This window comes from Glycine soja, chromosome 8, assembly GCF_004193775.1.
Source record: "Glycine soja cultivar W05 chromosome 8, ASM419377v2, whole genome shotgun sequence".
In the NCBI taxonomy this organism is placed as follows: Eukaryota; Viridiplantae; Streptophyta; class Magnoliopsida; order Fabales; family Fabaceae; genus Glycine; species Glycine soja.
Window position 1 is genome coordinate 15816568 of NC_041009.1, and position 14623 is coordinate 15831190.

Below are 14623 nucleotides of genomic sequence, written 5' to 3' on the forward strand. Positions count from 1 at the left end.
AATGTTTGCTTTGTCATGATGAAGATAAGATAAAAATAATAATGCAAAAGAAAGAGAAAATTAAATAAAAAGTAAAAACCAACTAATAAGTTTAGACTTCTTGGTTCATGATTAGTATTGAGCTTCATGTTCTTTTTCGTTAACTTTCATCATCATTTCAAATCCTTAACAAAAAAGACTAGTTATATTTACATATTTATTTTCTTTTTCATCTCATTTTCAATCCATTATTTTTTTAACCCACTTCTTTAATTTTTCATTACATCATATATTATATCTATTACTTTATCTATTTTCTTTCTCTTCTCTCTATCTATATACTAAAAAATGATATATACATTAACATTTTTCCTAACATAAAAGCATGGTCTCATAGGAAATGCTAAGTTAAAGACAAGTCATTGTTATTATCAAACACGCAGATAAATTATTATAAATTATTCTGATTTAATCAATAGTTTTTAATTTTAAAATACATTAAATACTCAACAGAGAGTTTTACTATGTGTAATAATTGTAACATGAGTATCTTTGGTTTAAAAAATGATTATTTTTTCTCTTTCAACCAAAGCACTGACCAATATCCATCAATCACACTCCTATTACTTGCATATTCCATGTATACTCCATTCTTATCATGTATGCAACATAATCTCACGGACTAAGATTTCTTACATTTTTTTTTTTCTGAATAAATTTTTTATATTAAAAAAAAACTTACAATCCTTAGCCGTTTGATCATGGCCTTGTCTCCCTCTACATGGCCGACTTCTCTGTGATGGAAGATCTCAAGAGTGGTGGTGAAAGAATATCTGAGGGGGAGAAAAAGACAAGGACATGAATGTCATTTCACACAAATCTCACCTTAACCTTTTTTTCATCAACAATTTCTGGTCCTTTCACAAGTACTTTGTTAAATTAAGGAAAAATTCAACCAGTCTAAAAATTATTCTCTAAACTCACCCGCTTTCATAGATAATCTGTCACAGACGTCAGATATAACGACATTTCACCCCACCACCCCATCAAAATTCAACCAAAGGCGGCACATTCACAAACCGCGCGTCACCGACGCGTGAGGCTATCACGGACGAGAAAATTATAAAGTATTTTACGTACTAAAAGAACAAACAGGAACCTATTATTGAGAGAGAGAGAGTAGACAGAGAAGAGTGTGTGTGCGTGCGTGTGTTTTTTTTTTTTTTTTCATCTCCAAACCCAAAGAGAACCGTTTACTCGGCCATTTTAATCCCCCCAAAAATTCCCATTTTACTCCTTTTAGAGAGAGAAAAGAAAGATTGAGCTTTCAGGAGAGAGGAAGAGAGAGAAAAAAATTGGATTTTTTTTTGGGGTGTTCCAATGGTTGAACTGGAAATCCAAAGAAGGGTGTGAGAAAAAAAAATTGCATCTTCTTTTGGTGGGTGTCTCTGAAACTATGATCTTGTGAAAACCCAGAAAGGAAACCTTCGGTGCGCGTTGGTAGATAGATAGAGAGAGATTATTGTTGTTGGGATATTCTGAGAACCGTTGATTGAGAAATGAACGGTGGTGATGAGGTCGTGGCAGCTCCGGCGAGTCCACCGCAGCCGCTGGAGTGGAAATTCTCGCAGGTTTTCGGGGAACGTACGGCGGGGGAGGAAGTTCAGGAAGGTAATTGTTTGGTACTACGTTGTTTGCTGTCGGATCCAGTTGTTGATGTGTTCGGATTAGGGTTTGGTTCCATGCTTTCGATCTGTTTCGGATCATGTTCTGTTGCTCCCTTGTTGTTTTGGATTCTGGGTCATTGCCTAATCGGGGTGTGAATGTGAGGGTGTTTTTTTTTTATTTGTAGGGGAAGGGAAGAAGTAGTGGTTTTGTATTATGGATTTTTCTTGGTTGGATTGGTATGAGTGTGTAACTGAGCTGTTGGACTTAAAATGATGGTGGTTTTTGTTTTGGTTTTGGTTTTGGTTTGTGTATTTAGCTAGTGGTGTGTGCTGGTAGCAGTTTTTTGTTGTTGTGAATTGGTTTGTTTAGTTGTTTTTAATGTCAGTTTGGCTGCTAGGTGTTAGATCTTAATGGTGTGGAGTTTGGTGAGTGGCATTGGAGTTTGGCTTCAGGGGTCGGGTTGGTGGTGTGTGATTGGTTGGAGTACCACTGGTGATGTTTGGCTGATATTTTTAAGAATGACCATGTAGCGAATTCGTCCTTGTTGTACATGAAGAAATGCCATTTTCTGGCATCAAAGGGGAATAATAATAATATATATTGATAAAATTGAAGCAATGCCTTGCTTTTCTGTAATAGTCAGACATGTGATGTTACCATTATGCTAAGGTTGCATTTGGAATTTGGGAATGGATAGTTTTGAGGGGAGGAAGAGGACGAGTATGCATCCAACATCTAGATGAGGATGAGTATTTTTTATAATAATGCAGATTCAAATTCAATATTACATCTTGCTAATTTGTGTTTTTATTGCTGCAACTAATAACCTTTATAGTTTGGAAACATTGTCTCTGGATCAAATTGCAGAGCTGTCTTCTAATTTATAGTTTATGAGTGATGATTGAAGAAAAGTAAACCAACAAGTATCATTGAAGTTCAATTTCCCAACCTTCACCAAAAAATGAGAGAAAACAAGGACTCAGAGAGTAGATAAATGTTTGATGTTTTGAATTGAGTGTAAATGGATAGTGAAACTTATTCATTTAATCATTTTTTTTATATGAGGGAACTAAAGACATGTAATTCTCTTGAAGTTGTATCTATATTATCTGAACTGGTTTGATTCTATATTTGGATAATTATGGAAACTTTTGACATAATATCGCACAGAACTATGGCGGGAGAGATTTGGACTTGGAGAATGAACTTGATCCTCTATACCCAGAAACCTTCTGTTTTTGAACGTTGATTTAACTCACAGCAGACATGCAGCACTAATGTCAAACTTTATCTAAGATCTATTTCATGGTTTATATACAGGATTAAGAGACTAGAAATGATAGCAATTCCAACACGGGTCTTTTAAATCTGATGGGTACTTGTTGGGTATTTATTCTCAGCATGTTGACTCCATTAACTGATTTGTGGAGTCTTCCAGTATTAGTGATTGACATAATTATATTAGCTATTGTTGCAGTTAATGTGTAAGTTTCCTAATTATTTACCCAATTTTATTTCTTCAGTGGATATAATTTCTGCTATTGAATTTGACAAGTCTGGTGATCATCTTGCTACTGGTGATCGTGGTGGTCGAGTAGTTCTCTTTGAACGGACAGATACAAAAGATGTAATTCTGATTTTTTCTTCAGCAATTTCTTTTATAACTAAAATTACTAAACTTAAGGTTTGAAAGATTCCATTTTACACCCTTAATTTCTCTAATATCTATGTATACTGTAACTTGCAGCATTGCGGATCAAGAAGGGACTTGGAGAGGATGGACTATTCTATTAGTAGACATCCTGAGTTCCGTTATAAAACAGAGTTTCAGAGTCATGAGCCTGAGGTAATTTTCAGTCACTGGTTAATGCTGCCTGAAATGCTTGTGGAGCAGAAATGTTAACATTTATGACATGTGATTGTTGTTTCAGTTTGACTATCTTAAGAGTTTGGAAATAGAAGAGAAAATTAACAAAATCAAATGGTGCCAAACAGCCAATGGTGCTTTGTTCCTTCTATCCACAAATGATAAAACCATCAAATTTTGGAAGGTATGAAATGAATTCTCACTTGTGGGATGCTGAATGCTATTTTTTTATTCAATTTATATATGAATGACACACATGGTTACATTTCTGTCGAACTAAGTTTGGTTCCTTGTTTAGCATGCTTTGACAGTATATATGTTTTTGGAGATTTGTTATAGCTTATGAGGCTCGTATATCTGGGCTCTAATGAATCTGTTGGTTGGACTTAGCCTTTGCAAATTACAAATTATATTTTTAATCATTGGCCACTAATACTGAACCATTTTTTAGTTAGTCAAATAACTCTGCAATTTGAGGTTGACTTTAGTGTGCATGTGTGCGTAAAGCTGTTCATTTTTAAGTGCAATCTTTTAATTACATTGGCTGAAACATTTTATAATTCAATATGTCATCGTAATTTATATCTGAATGTATGATTGTTACTTTTAATATTTTATGAGTATTAGCAAATATGAACGATGGCCATGCTGTTCAATAAATCCCAATGGACTCTGGCCTTAGTGTTTGCTTGTGCATATATTCAAAATGAATGTGTTCTGTGATTACATTTCCTTTAGTTTTTTTTTTCTTTCATATGAATATGAATTCACATGATTGATCTGTCTTCTAGGTCACTTATTTGTATTCTGTCCTTATCTGTGAGTTAAACAGGTTCAAGAAAAGAAGGTCAAGAAAGTTTCAGACATGAATGTTGATCCTAAATTAATGGGAAATGGCTCTATTGCTAGTTCAAGTAATTCGGGTAGCTCTAAATCATATCTTGCAAATGGAGTATCTTCAGATGGACCATATAATTATTTAAACAACGATTTCTCATTTCCACCAGGCGGTGTACCTTCACTAAGATTACCATTGGTAGTTGTGTTCAACCCTTCCAATTTATTTATTTTTTCCCAATATTTGTTTCTCGGGGATAAACATTATAGAAGGTTTTAATGGAGGGGAAGGGAGGAAGGAGAGGGTTATTCTGTTTGGTTGAAGAGTAGGGGAGAGGAGAGAAAATAAAACTATCTTACTTTTGTACCCTTATAACCCACTCCTGCTCATAAAATGGAAGGATATTTTAGTCAATATATTTTAAATGTTTTGAAGTTTAAACCCAGCTCTCCCCTCCAAATCCCTTCAATGTTGGTAGGGAGCCAAAATTGAGTGAGGAGGGATGTTGACCCCCTCCGTTCCACCTCTCCCGTCCAAATCATTAGCATTAAGTTTGTTGTTTTGATTGTTCCATCCTTGTTTGTGAATCTATTTTAGTATGTAGTGGAGCTAGTTTTCAAGCCTTGACAATTACTTGTTTGAAACTTTGTAGTTTAGCGAGTTCTAACACGTTGATTGTAAAATATGTAGGTAACCAGCCATGAGACCAGTTTGATGGCTCGATGCCGTAGAGTATATGCCCATGCTCATGATTATCATATTAATTCTATTTCAAATAACAGGTGATTTGAAACCTCGAGGGTTCCTATAATAGTCTGTTCAGTGTCAAATCTTGCTTTTTGGTTATCTTTATTTCTTTTATTGTAGTGTTGATTTGAAAGTTGACTACTTTTCTTTTTCAAGTGTTGTGTTTCATGTATGTTTTTTTTGCACCCTTACTTTTTTTGTCTATCATACTTTTCTGAAATCTGATCAAATTTGGACTATGGTATGTTTCAAATATCTGCTAGCGATGGCGAAACTTTCATATCAGCTGATGATTTACGAATAAATCTTTGGAACCTGGAAATTAGCAATCAAAGTTTTAATATTGTTGATGTAAAGCCTGCAAATATGGAGGATCTGACCGGTAAGTTTTCACTATTGTATTTTTATGCTGTGCTGAAAATGTTCTCTGTTGATAACTTGGTATAATTTATCCATTTAAAGGGCAAAAACATATATACAGTACCATAGTTACTAGTGGGTGGTACTGCTCTTTTTATCAAATAAAAGTATAACACGAAATATAAGACTGGTTAACAAGATGCCAATTTTAGTTATCTTGATGAAATTGATGGCCACATTGAAAGCCGAAAGCAGTTAGAGATGAAAATAACACTTGGGCAATTTTGATTGGAAAACAGTATCATCATCATTAAGTTTTGTCCTTTAAAGAAGTGATAACACGTAAGTTGTAGTTATCTGAGTATTGTTTATCTACGTGTGTAAATCATTCTAGTCTCATCTCTGTGATGTTGAAGGGAAGAAAGATTGAAGAGATTAAACTTATCTGAATCAGGGTTTTCTAGGTGAAGGGTAGATACCAGGTGGACTGAAGTTTCATGGGTTGTATGTCTTGGTAAGGGGACTGAAGTTTTATGGTTGGATTGATGATTATTTGGTTTCCATGAACAATATCTACAGTATTAGTGTTTAGGTTTAATGGGTTTGAAGAAGTGAAGAATCAACTTGGGCTTTTATAGGGTGAATTTTAATGATGCCTGCCAAAGAAATATGATCTTTGCAATTGTTGCATCTAGAGGATTTGACTGCAGCATATTTTCAGGCATATAGAATATGTTGTTGTACACTCATACTTCATAAGTCTGATCTTTTGTTTAAAAACAAGTGTCGCACTAGTTTGAATATCGACCTCCTATAAATAATCCTGCAGGAATGAGTAAAATCCTAAACCTATAAGCATGAAGATTCCATCATTCTACTAAGCAATGTATAGGCAAATATGCCAAAATGGTGTGCCTATGATGTTGAGGTGAGGTGCCAAGAAAGGGGTCTGCATATCTAGCTAATTGAGTTGTTACCCCACCTCTAGATCCTTAGGCAAGCCTCTGTGGTTCAACTGTTCAAACAAGGCATGCTCTAGTGCCTAACTGGTATCTATGGACCGCCACCCCCCCAAAAGCAATATAACTCGTTCACCGTGATGCTAAAACAGGGATAATTAGTTGGAATTTTAAAGAAATAAAAGCTGTTAGTCTTGTGGATCAGGTATCATAAATTGAACCTTTTTAAATATATTTTTTTTGTAGCTTCAGTTGAGCTTTGACCCTATATATTATTATTGCAGAGGTTATAACATCAGCAGAATTTCACCCTACACATTGTAATACATTGGCATATAGCAGTTCAAAGGGTTCAATTCGTCTTGTTGACTTGCGGCAGTCAGCATTATGTGATTCTCATGCCAAACTGTAAGCTTACATTTTGCTTATGTTATTTGTTTTCCTTATGGCTTACACCTAACAAGTAACAAAGTTGAGGTTATTGGGGAAAAATTAAAGGGAAGTAGATAATTTGATTTCTTCTTTACAGGGGCCACTGAATTTTGCATACAAGGAAAACCATTTTTCTGGAGCCTATTATATATGTATTCATTTATGTGATTTGTTTTGCGGTAAACTCACAGAATATTACCTTTTGTACAGATTTGAGGAACAAGAAGCCCCTGGGTCCAGATCATTTTTCACAGAGATTATCGCTTCAATCTCAGACATAAAATTTGGGAAGGATGGAAGATATATACTTAGTCGTGATTACATGACCTTAAAGGTTTTAGAGCTTTATTATTCCAAAACCCATGCTTCTGTCAATAAAGCTTTTCTGAGTATTTTGGATGGAGTTACTCTAAATTTATTGAATTGAACTCCATGAGACAGGTGTTTGGTCTCAATGATAAGATTCTCACTTAGGCTCAAGTTCAATTAGATTTTATGAAAAATTTGGTATTTGCTAGAGCCTAGAATCCTTTGGTGGGGGTTGTTGATACCATGAGCCAACAACTTCCTGTTCAATTTTTTTAAAATAAATTTATTACAACTCTTTCTTCCTTAGACATTCAATTGTTGTTGGGCAGGCAGAGCATGCTATGTAATTCATTAATTCTACTTTGTTTGGATACACTCTCTGTTTCTTATCAACAAAATCCTTCAAGTCTCATCTCATCTTGTTTTTCAGTTATGGGACATCAATATGGATTCTGGTCCAGTTGCAACGTTCCAGGTTCATGAGTATTTAAGGCCAAAGGTTAGATTCCCATGTTTGGATGAGCAATGAATTTCTGCTGCTTTATCAAGTTATAGTAACTGGCTCTTTTTTTTTTGGCCAGCTTTGTGATTTATATGAAAATGATTCAATTTTTGATAAGTTTGAGTGTTGTCTAAGTGGTGATGGATTGCGTGTTTCAACTGGCTCTTACAGGTATGGGATTAAAACTTAATCTATATGTGGTTCTGTTATTCTTGAGCCTGCATCTTACTATTTTGTTTCATTTGATTCCAGCAATCTATTCCGTGTGTTTGGTTGTGTTCCTGGAAGTACTGAGGCTACAACTTTGGAAGCCAGTAAAAATCCAATGAGGTAATTTTATACCTTAATCTTTAAAAACAATTTCTGTTTAGTCGGGCACTGTAGAATTCATATGAACTTCTTCATTTTCTCAGACGCCAAGTTCCAACCCCTTCAAGACCATCTAGATCATTGGGAAACAGTATAACAAGAGTTGTAAGACGTGGTAAGTTCTCTATTTAACAACTTTATTTGTGTTTTCATGATATAGCTTGTTCTTCTTGTAGTAATATCAAAGACTTGCAATACATTGGTATTCTTGAACAGGAGCAGAGAGCGCGGGTGTTGACGCAAATGGGAACTCTTTTGATTTCACAACAAAGTTGCTGCACTTAGCATGGCACCCAACTGAGAATTCAATTGCTTGTGCTGCTGCAAATAGCTTATACATGTACTATGCTTGAGGAAGAAAGATAATTGAAGAACATGTATTTGCTTTTGGTTGACCTGTTTTTGGGGTTGCTGTGGAGAAGGCTTCTTTCCCCTTCTTACCAACCAATGAGTTGGATGCTACATTTAACTCACACTACAAGTGCCCTTCAAAATCTTTAGCAGGAGCTTTTAGAAAAAAAGATCCAGAAGTGGCTGTTTCAAAATTCCTGGGGTGGGCAGACCTTATTTTGTTTCTGGATGATGATGGGCAGCATCTCTTTTTTTTGTTCAATTTTTCCACCTTCTTCCAACCCTAATATTCTTTCTCCCCTTTTTTCTGTATCTTCTTATAAAAAGAGAAGGTGCAGTCAATGCTTCATATTGTGTTTTGGCTTGCAAATGAAGAAGAAAATGTGATTGTAGCTCTCCTACAACAAATACTAAAGGATGTTCAATATCTGCCACTAGGATAAAAAGATAAAATGTAGTTCTTTTCTTTTTACCCAGATAGATGTCTTGTGGGATGGAGCAGTGGAAACCTGCAGTGCATCATTTTTTCATTGATTATTTTTGTGTTGGGAATTAATTTGACACTGTTTCAAACTCTAATTTTTGCTGCACTTGGTCAATTTTTGTGTAAAATGTCAAAAGAGGAAGTAATAATTCTAGGTTGCAAGGATGTAGGATAAACTGGATTGTCTCTTCCTACCAAATTTTTATGGTTTTATCACTTATTGGATTTTTTCCTTTTTTGCCTTGTGACTAACTGTTCTTAATGTTTTGCCCAGAATGTAAGGTTAACAAAAAGCAATTAACAATTTCATGTTTTGGTAGCAGAACATTTTTCTGTTACATGGTTTGTAAAGTACATTTTTTTGTTTGTAACGACTAAATACGTTTTTAGATGTTTAGGCAACTTAAAGAAATGGAAAATCGATTATATTATTCTAATGATCAGGGCTTGAACATTCCATTTTCATAGAGTTTGAGCTAGAAGTTAAATGAAAGAACTAATCAGAGTGGAATAACTACCTGTCAAGACAATATAAGGTTAGTTTTTTTAAAAAAAAAATATATATATTCTAGTCCAATTGATTATAATGAAAATTGGTAATTGTGCAACCACAGGGCCGTTTGGGCTAACCTTCCCCATTTAAGTTTGGAGTTTGGCAGTATTTGAATCCTGACCATGAGTAAGAAAAATAAATAAATTTGCATCTATCTTTTGCTGAAAAGAAATGAAAATGTTCACCTTTTTCTTTACTCCACTAGTATTGGTGCAATCTGCTCACACTTTCTAGAATGTCAAGCTTTATCATGATATCATTATTGTTTCTTTTGGTAATTTAGTTTACTTAAAAACTTATGGGAGTTTCTTTAAAATAACAAAAAGAGGAGTTTAATTTATATAAAATTTCAGCATAAAATATTTTATTATACACTAAACAAGATTTGATGATTTTACTATGCAATTTTATTCATTGATATATTATGATAATTATGTGCATTCTTATTGGATGTGAGTGTTTTGTAAGAAGAGAGTGAGACCCAAGAAGAAAAAAATTAAGTATTCTTTCTGTCCCAAAATAAGTGTGATATTTCACTATACAATATAACATTAATTTTTCTTTTTCACCCGAATTCCTAATAACTATCATTTTAGTTTTTAAATATAATATTAATACTACTCTTTTTCATCTATTTAATAAGGATAATTTTATAAAATTATTATTCTCTTTCATTTATTTATTAGATTTTGTTGGTTTATGTAAAATAATGTAGGATGACACTTATTTTAGAATAGAGGGAATATTTTTAAAGTAGAGAAACTATTTTAAAATATTATTTCCATTCTTATATATGAGAAATTTTTGAGAATTTTGTTTGTTGTTTTTATAAAATTCGTTTTAAGCTGTCTCATACTTTAATTATTATTATTTTTAACTAAAATATCCTTAATTATTTAACAATTTGTAGCCAATAAATAATAAATTCAGTAAATTACTAAGATAATTTGTTTTTCTCTCTTGTGGAAAAATAATTAAGCAAGTCAGGTGTCACAATCTTACCGTTTATTATAAAAAAAAAACCTTAGTTTTAAAATAAAAATATACTATGTTGATGAAATTTATTTTAGAATCTCATGCAGTGATAAACTGATAATATGATAATGTCATTACGAAGTATCCTTTTCCGATTAAAGAGATGATTGGCCGTAAATTAATAAAATAAACTGCATAACTATTATTATTAGGTGGAAAGAGTGAGATGATAAGTCTCATAATTTTAACTACAAATTTGAAAGGAAATATAAATTGTTAATATATTTAATATCATTTAATTAAATTAATCATTTTTTAAATTTATGCGAATTAGTTAAAAAATCTGATATATAAGAACAAAGTTAATAAAAATCTCATCTTTTTAGATCTTTTCTTGTTCTTTGTAAGAATAAATAATTCATAGCTGGCACGGATCTACATAGGAAAGGAAGGGGGCAATCGTCCCCGATAATCTTTATTTTTTTATATATAACATTTATGTGTAGTTATTAATTATCTCTATAACTTTTAAATTTAGTTTAAAAAAATAAGTTATAATATAAATTTTGTCCCCACTAATTTTCTTGATCGGTCACTTATTACATGGATGGTGAAGTGAAATTACATACTCTTTTCAATCACAAACTATTATATGATAAAATTTTTACTATTATAATTCAAGGGTAAACTCTTCTTTTAGAGTTGATTTGGTAGGGTGAAAGAAAAAAAGAAAAAAAAGATAAATATTTAAATTAAAATAAAGAAGAGATAGAAGGTGTAAGATCCATATAAATTTTTTAAAATTTTTCTTTATTTCCTCTCTTTTCTTCTCTAACCCTTCTCTAACCAAAGAAAGGGTTAAAGAGGTAAAAAAGAAAAGACACTAAAAGGGTATGCAAGGGAGGAATTTTTTATTGTATTATTCTTGAATTTGATTAAAGAATAAATTATTTATTTCATCCAGACTAGTTCCGGGTTCGAATTTCGGGCAACCCACTAGAATTAATATATCGAAATTCTATATATAGAATTATAACAATCCATAGAAAATCAACTCATTTTTAATGAATGAAATGAGGTAAAAAAGTAAATTCGAATAAATCTAAATAAGAGCATACTTACTATGGATATTGGTATTGGTTGACCCTGGTATTCTATAAACCAAATACTACCGCAGTAGAGCAAAATGCGGTGAGCTAATCTTTTCGTGTTTCTTTTCTCACCCCAATTTAATGTTTCAATTTCTAGGTTTCGCTAATACTGTGTCTTTTTTGAGGCACTTGGCAATTTCCTTAACCCGGGATATGCAATTAGCCAATGAATCACCCTCAAAGTGAAACTCCGTTGTAGTTAATTTGTTAGTTGTATTGTATTTTTCAGTTTTCTATTAGTCCAAAACCACTAACAAGCCTGGAAACAGTGATAATATATATTGCTGAAATTCTGAATGGAGAAGGACTGATAAGCTTGAGGTTAAGATTAGGCCCAAGAGGTTCATCGGGAGGGATGAATTTATTCACAGATTCCTTAGTTTGATTTTGATGTGTGCAACCAAGTAATATATAAATGGTATATGTGTTTTAAGTCTTTCAGTTTTTTTTTTTGAAACTGATCTTTTAGTCTTTATACTCTTAAAAATATGATTTTAATCTTCATATTCTAGTATTCTAATTAATTTCCATAAAGATATAAGAAATTGACCAATTACAGAAAATACGAGGACTAAAATGTTCGTTTTTAAAATATAAACTGAGACCAATGTTAACTGAAAATAGAGAGACCTAAAACACATTGTAGCCTTGCAGAATGAGTGAAAAAGAATTGAATAAGAAAGGTTTATGCCTTGTCGGTTTTCTCTAGCTTCAACGGTATTTTCAGTTTTTCACTTTTAACCTATCACCATCTTTTATGTATTGTAACATTGACTCAATTCATTCAATACAAAGTCTAATCCCTGTTAGCTTTATTCAGCATTAATATTTAACTCATACAACAAATATACTAAATTTTGAATGTTCAATTCGCGTACTCATTCTATGTATTTCAGTTTGATAAAGTATTGAACTAGTGTGCTGCAGTATTCCTCCTCATTGTTATAGGAATTGTAATTTTGTAATTTATATTTAGATAGTAGATTGGACTATCTGAAGAGTCTACTGAAGGAAGCAACTAATTAACGTACAACATGCATTTACATGCTGCTCTGTTTAGACTATGAGTGCTTTACAGTTACATGGCTTTTGTGGGAAGTGCTTTACTAATGAAATTAAATTAGGAGCAGGAGATTTCCATTTATACTCAACTGATAACAATAATAATTCAAAATCTTCCTCGGCTGTTAATCTTCTTATTTATTAGATAAAGAAAATATTAGATATTTTTATAGTGTATAGTATATCAAATACATTGATTTTTTTATTTAATATACATTTTTTTATAAAATATTAAAAATTATAATGTTAATGAGACATGCTTTTTATTTATTTTTTAAATATTATATTTCGTTTTAATTTTTAATATATCTCATTATTAATATATTTATTACTTTAATTTGTATTAGCTATACATGTGAATAGTCAAAGTAAGATTTTCAAAATGTTCTTTATACAAGACAAAATTAGCTTTCAAAAGAATCTAAGACGTTGATGTATTCTATTTTCTAATTATTGAACTTAGAAAATGACTCTTAATTAAGGATATTTTTATGAAAAAAATTAATGGATAAATTATTATGTGGTGTGAGGCAATCATAGTTCACATTAATCTATATATAATATGTAATGTTTTTTTTAGAGGAGTATAATATGTAATGCTATTAAATATTTCTCGTGAATTATTATTATTTTTTTAAATGTGTCACTTAGAGATATTGATCTGTACCATAAAAATTCAGAAGTACCTAATAAGTTCCTCTTATCTCACAATGCTCATGCTGTTTGCTAACACGTCAACTCCTAAACGTGATCGGTTTTCAGCCATTAGTTAGCAACAATTCATTCTCGGTTGTTATTTTTGTATTTGTCTATCACCTTAAGGTATGCGATCAATGATATATAGGAGACCATCCTATTGTACGTTTTGATCACTCATGTCATTTAATTCTTGGTCACTGTCCATGGATTGAGATGCTCATTGTACATCACTCACGTTTCCATCCCTGCCAGATCAATCAAAATTATTTGAGCACAATCCCTCGTGTGAAGATGGGCGTGGGCTTTTAATTCATAGGGTTCCAAATGGAACCTTGTGACCAATTGAAAACCTAACTTGCTAGGCATAATGACTGACATATATGGGATACATTCATAGTATTGTTCGGGCCTCTGCTGCCTCGCCAAACCCTCGATTAATTTATAAGGAGTTGTGATCTTAAATGTTTGTTTTTGGTTATTGCTCATGTGGTTAGGTTGTGTCGGAAGAAAAGAGACCTAATCATGAAACACTTAAATGTAAAAGTGTAACATGTCTTTCTAAGTCAATCGTTAGGATTTTAGGGATGTACATATTTACCCGAACAACTGATTTTCTTGGGCGTGTATCTTAGGAAATTATGATTAATGAGAAATATCCAAGTCCCACATCGATTATCTCAATTCTTGAAATGTTATCAGAATAAGGTTCGAACAAGGTTCTGATCCTAAGATCTCGTCTTCGCTCCCGCTGCGATCACCCACCATTTGTTGGTCATGCACCAAGTCCATGAATCACTCTTATAATTATAAGTAGAGACAGATGAAATATAATAGAGTGAACACAAGTATAGGGGCGCTGCGTTGGAGTGCATCATCTTGATGTTGGTGTGTGGCGTGTTAGACAGAGAAACGACACAGACATGACACTAGGCACATGCTGCTTGTTGCCATTCTCATATCATAAATTCGTAACACAACTTAACAAATATTGTCTTGCATTGTTGACTTCTTTTCTTTGTTATGTCTCACGATTCACTCTTTGTATACATCATACATATATATATGCACCCACACGGTAATCGTCCTTATCACTCCAATGCCGTTTCTTTTGCATTTGCCTCTTTTGTCTTGATATGTATGAGGCAACACAACTAAAGTACTATAATTAAACATCTGTAAATTTTTTTTTGTATTTTCATTAGATTAGGAATCAAATAAAGGGAAAATACTATGAAAGCAATTTTTTCGTAAGAAAAGGTTTTCCTAAAAGTTACTAATGAAAAGAATTAGAAAGAAATTTTATACCTCTCTTTTCCTT

The 14623-nt window shown here is 32.6% G+C and overlaps 1 protein-coding gene across 2 annotated transcripts; it reads left to right on the forward strand.

Moving 5' to 3' along the window:
* The first annotated feature begins 1133 nt into the window (after nucleotides 1-1133).
* Nucleotides 1134-9094, forward strand: LOC114422326 (serine/threonine protein phosphatase 2A 55 kDa regulatory subunit B beta isoform-like). 2 transcript variants are annotated; one of them, XM_028388626.1, is made up of 14 exons: nucleotides 1134-1650; nucleotides 3171-3274; nucleotides 3395-3493; nucleotides 3579-3698; nucleotides 4347-4553; nucleotides 5043-5134; nucleotides 5363-5481; nucleotides 6703-6826; nucleotides 7061-7184; nucleotides 7590-7658; nucleotides 7741-7832; nucleotides 7914-7991; nucleotides 8075-8145; nucleotides 8247-9094. In XM_028388626.1, the coding sequence occupies exons 1-14, from the start codon at nucleotides 1539-1541 to the stop codon at nucleotides 8381-8383; spliced, it is 1548 nt and encodes a 515-aa protein (XP_028244427.1). In that variant the 5' UTR covers nucleotides 1134-1538; the 3' UTR covers nucleotides 8384-9094. The 2 variants fall into 2 exon arrangements, with proteins under 2 accessions (XP_028244427.1, XP_028244428.1); XM_028388627.1 differs by having other exon boundaries at nucleotides 4347-4550.
* Nucleotides 9095-14623: the final 5529 nt, after the last annotated feature.

Coding starts and splice junctions, on each gene's coding strand:
- LOC114422326 (XM_028388626.1), top strand. CDS start 1,539: ATGAACGGTGGTGATGAGGTCGTGGCAGCTCCGGCGAGTCCACCGCAG. Junction 7,659..7,740: donor ATGAGTATTTAAGGCCAAAG/GTTAGATTCCCA, acceptor TTTTTTGGCCAG/CTTTGTGATTTATATGAAAA. Junction 8,146..8,246: donor AACAAGAGTTGTAAGACGTG/GTAAGTTCTCTA, acceptor ATTCTTGAACAG/GAGCAGAGAGCGCGGGTGTT.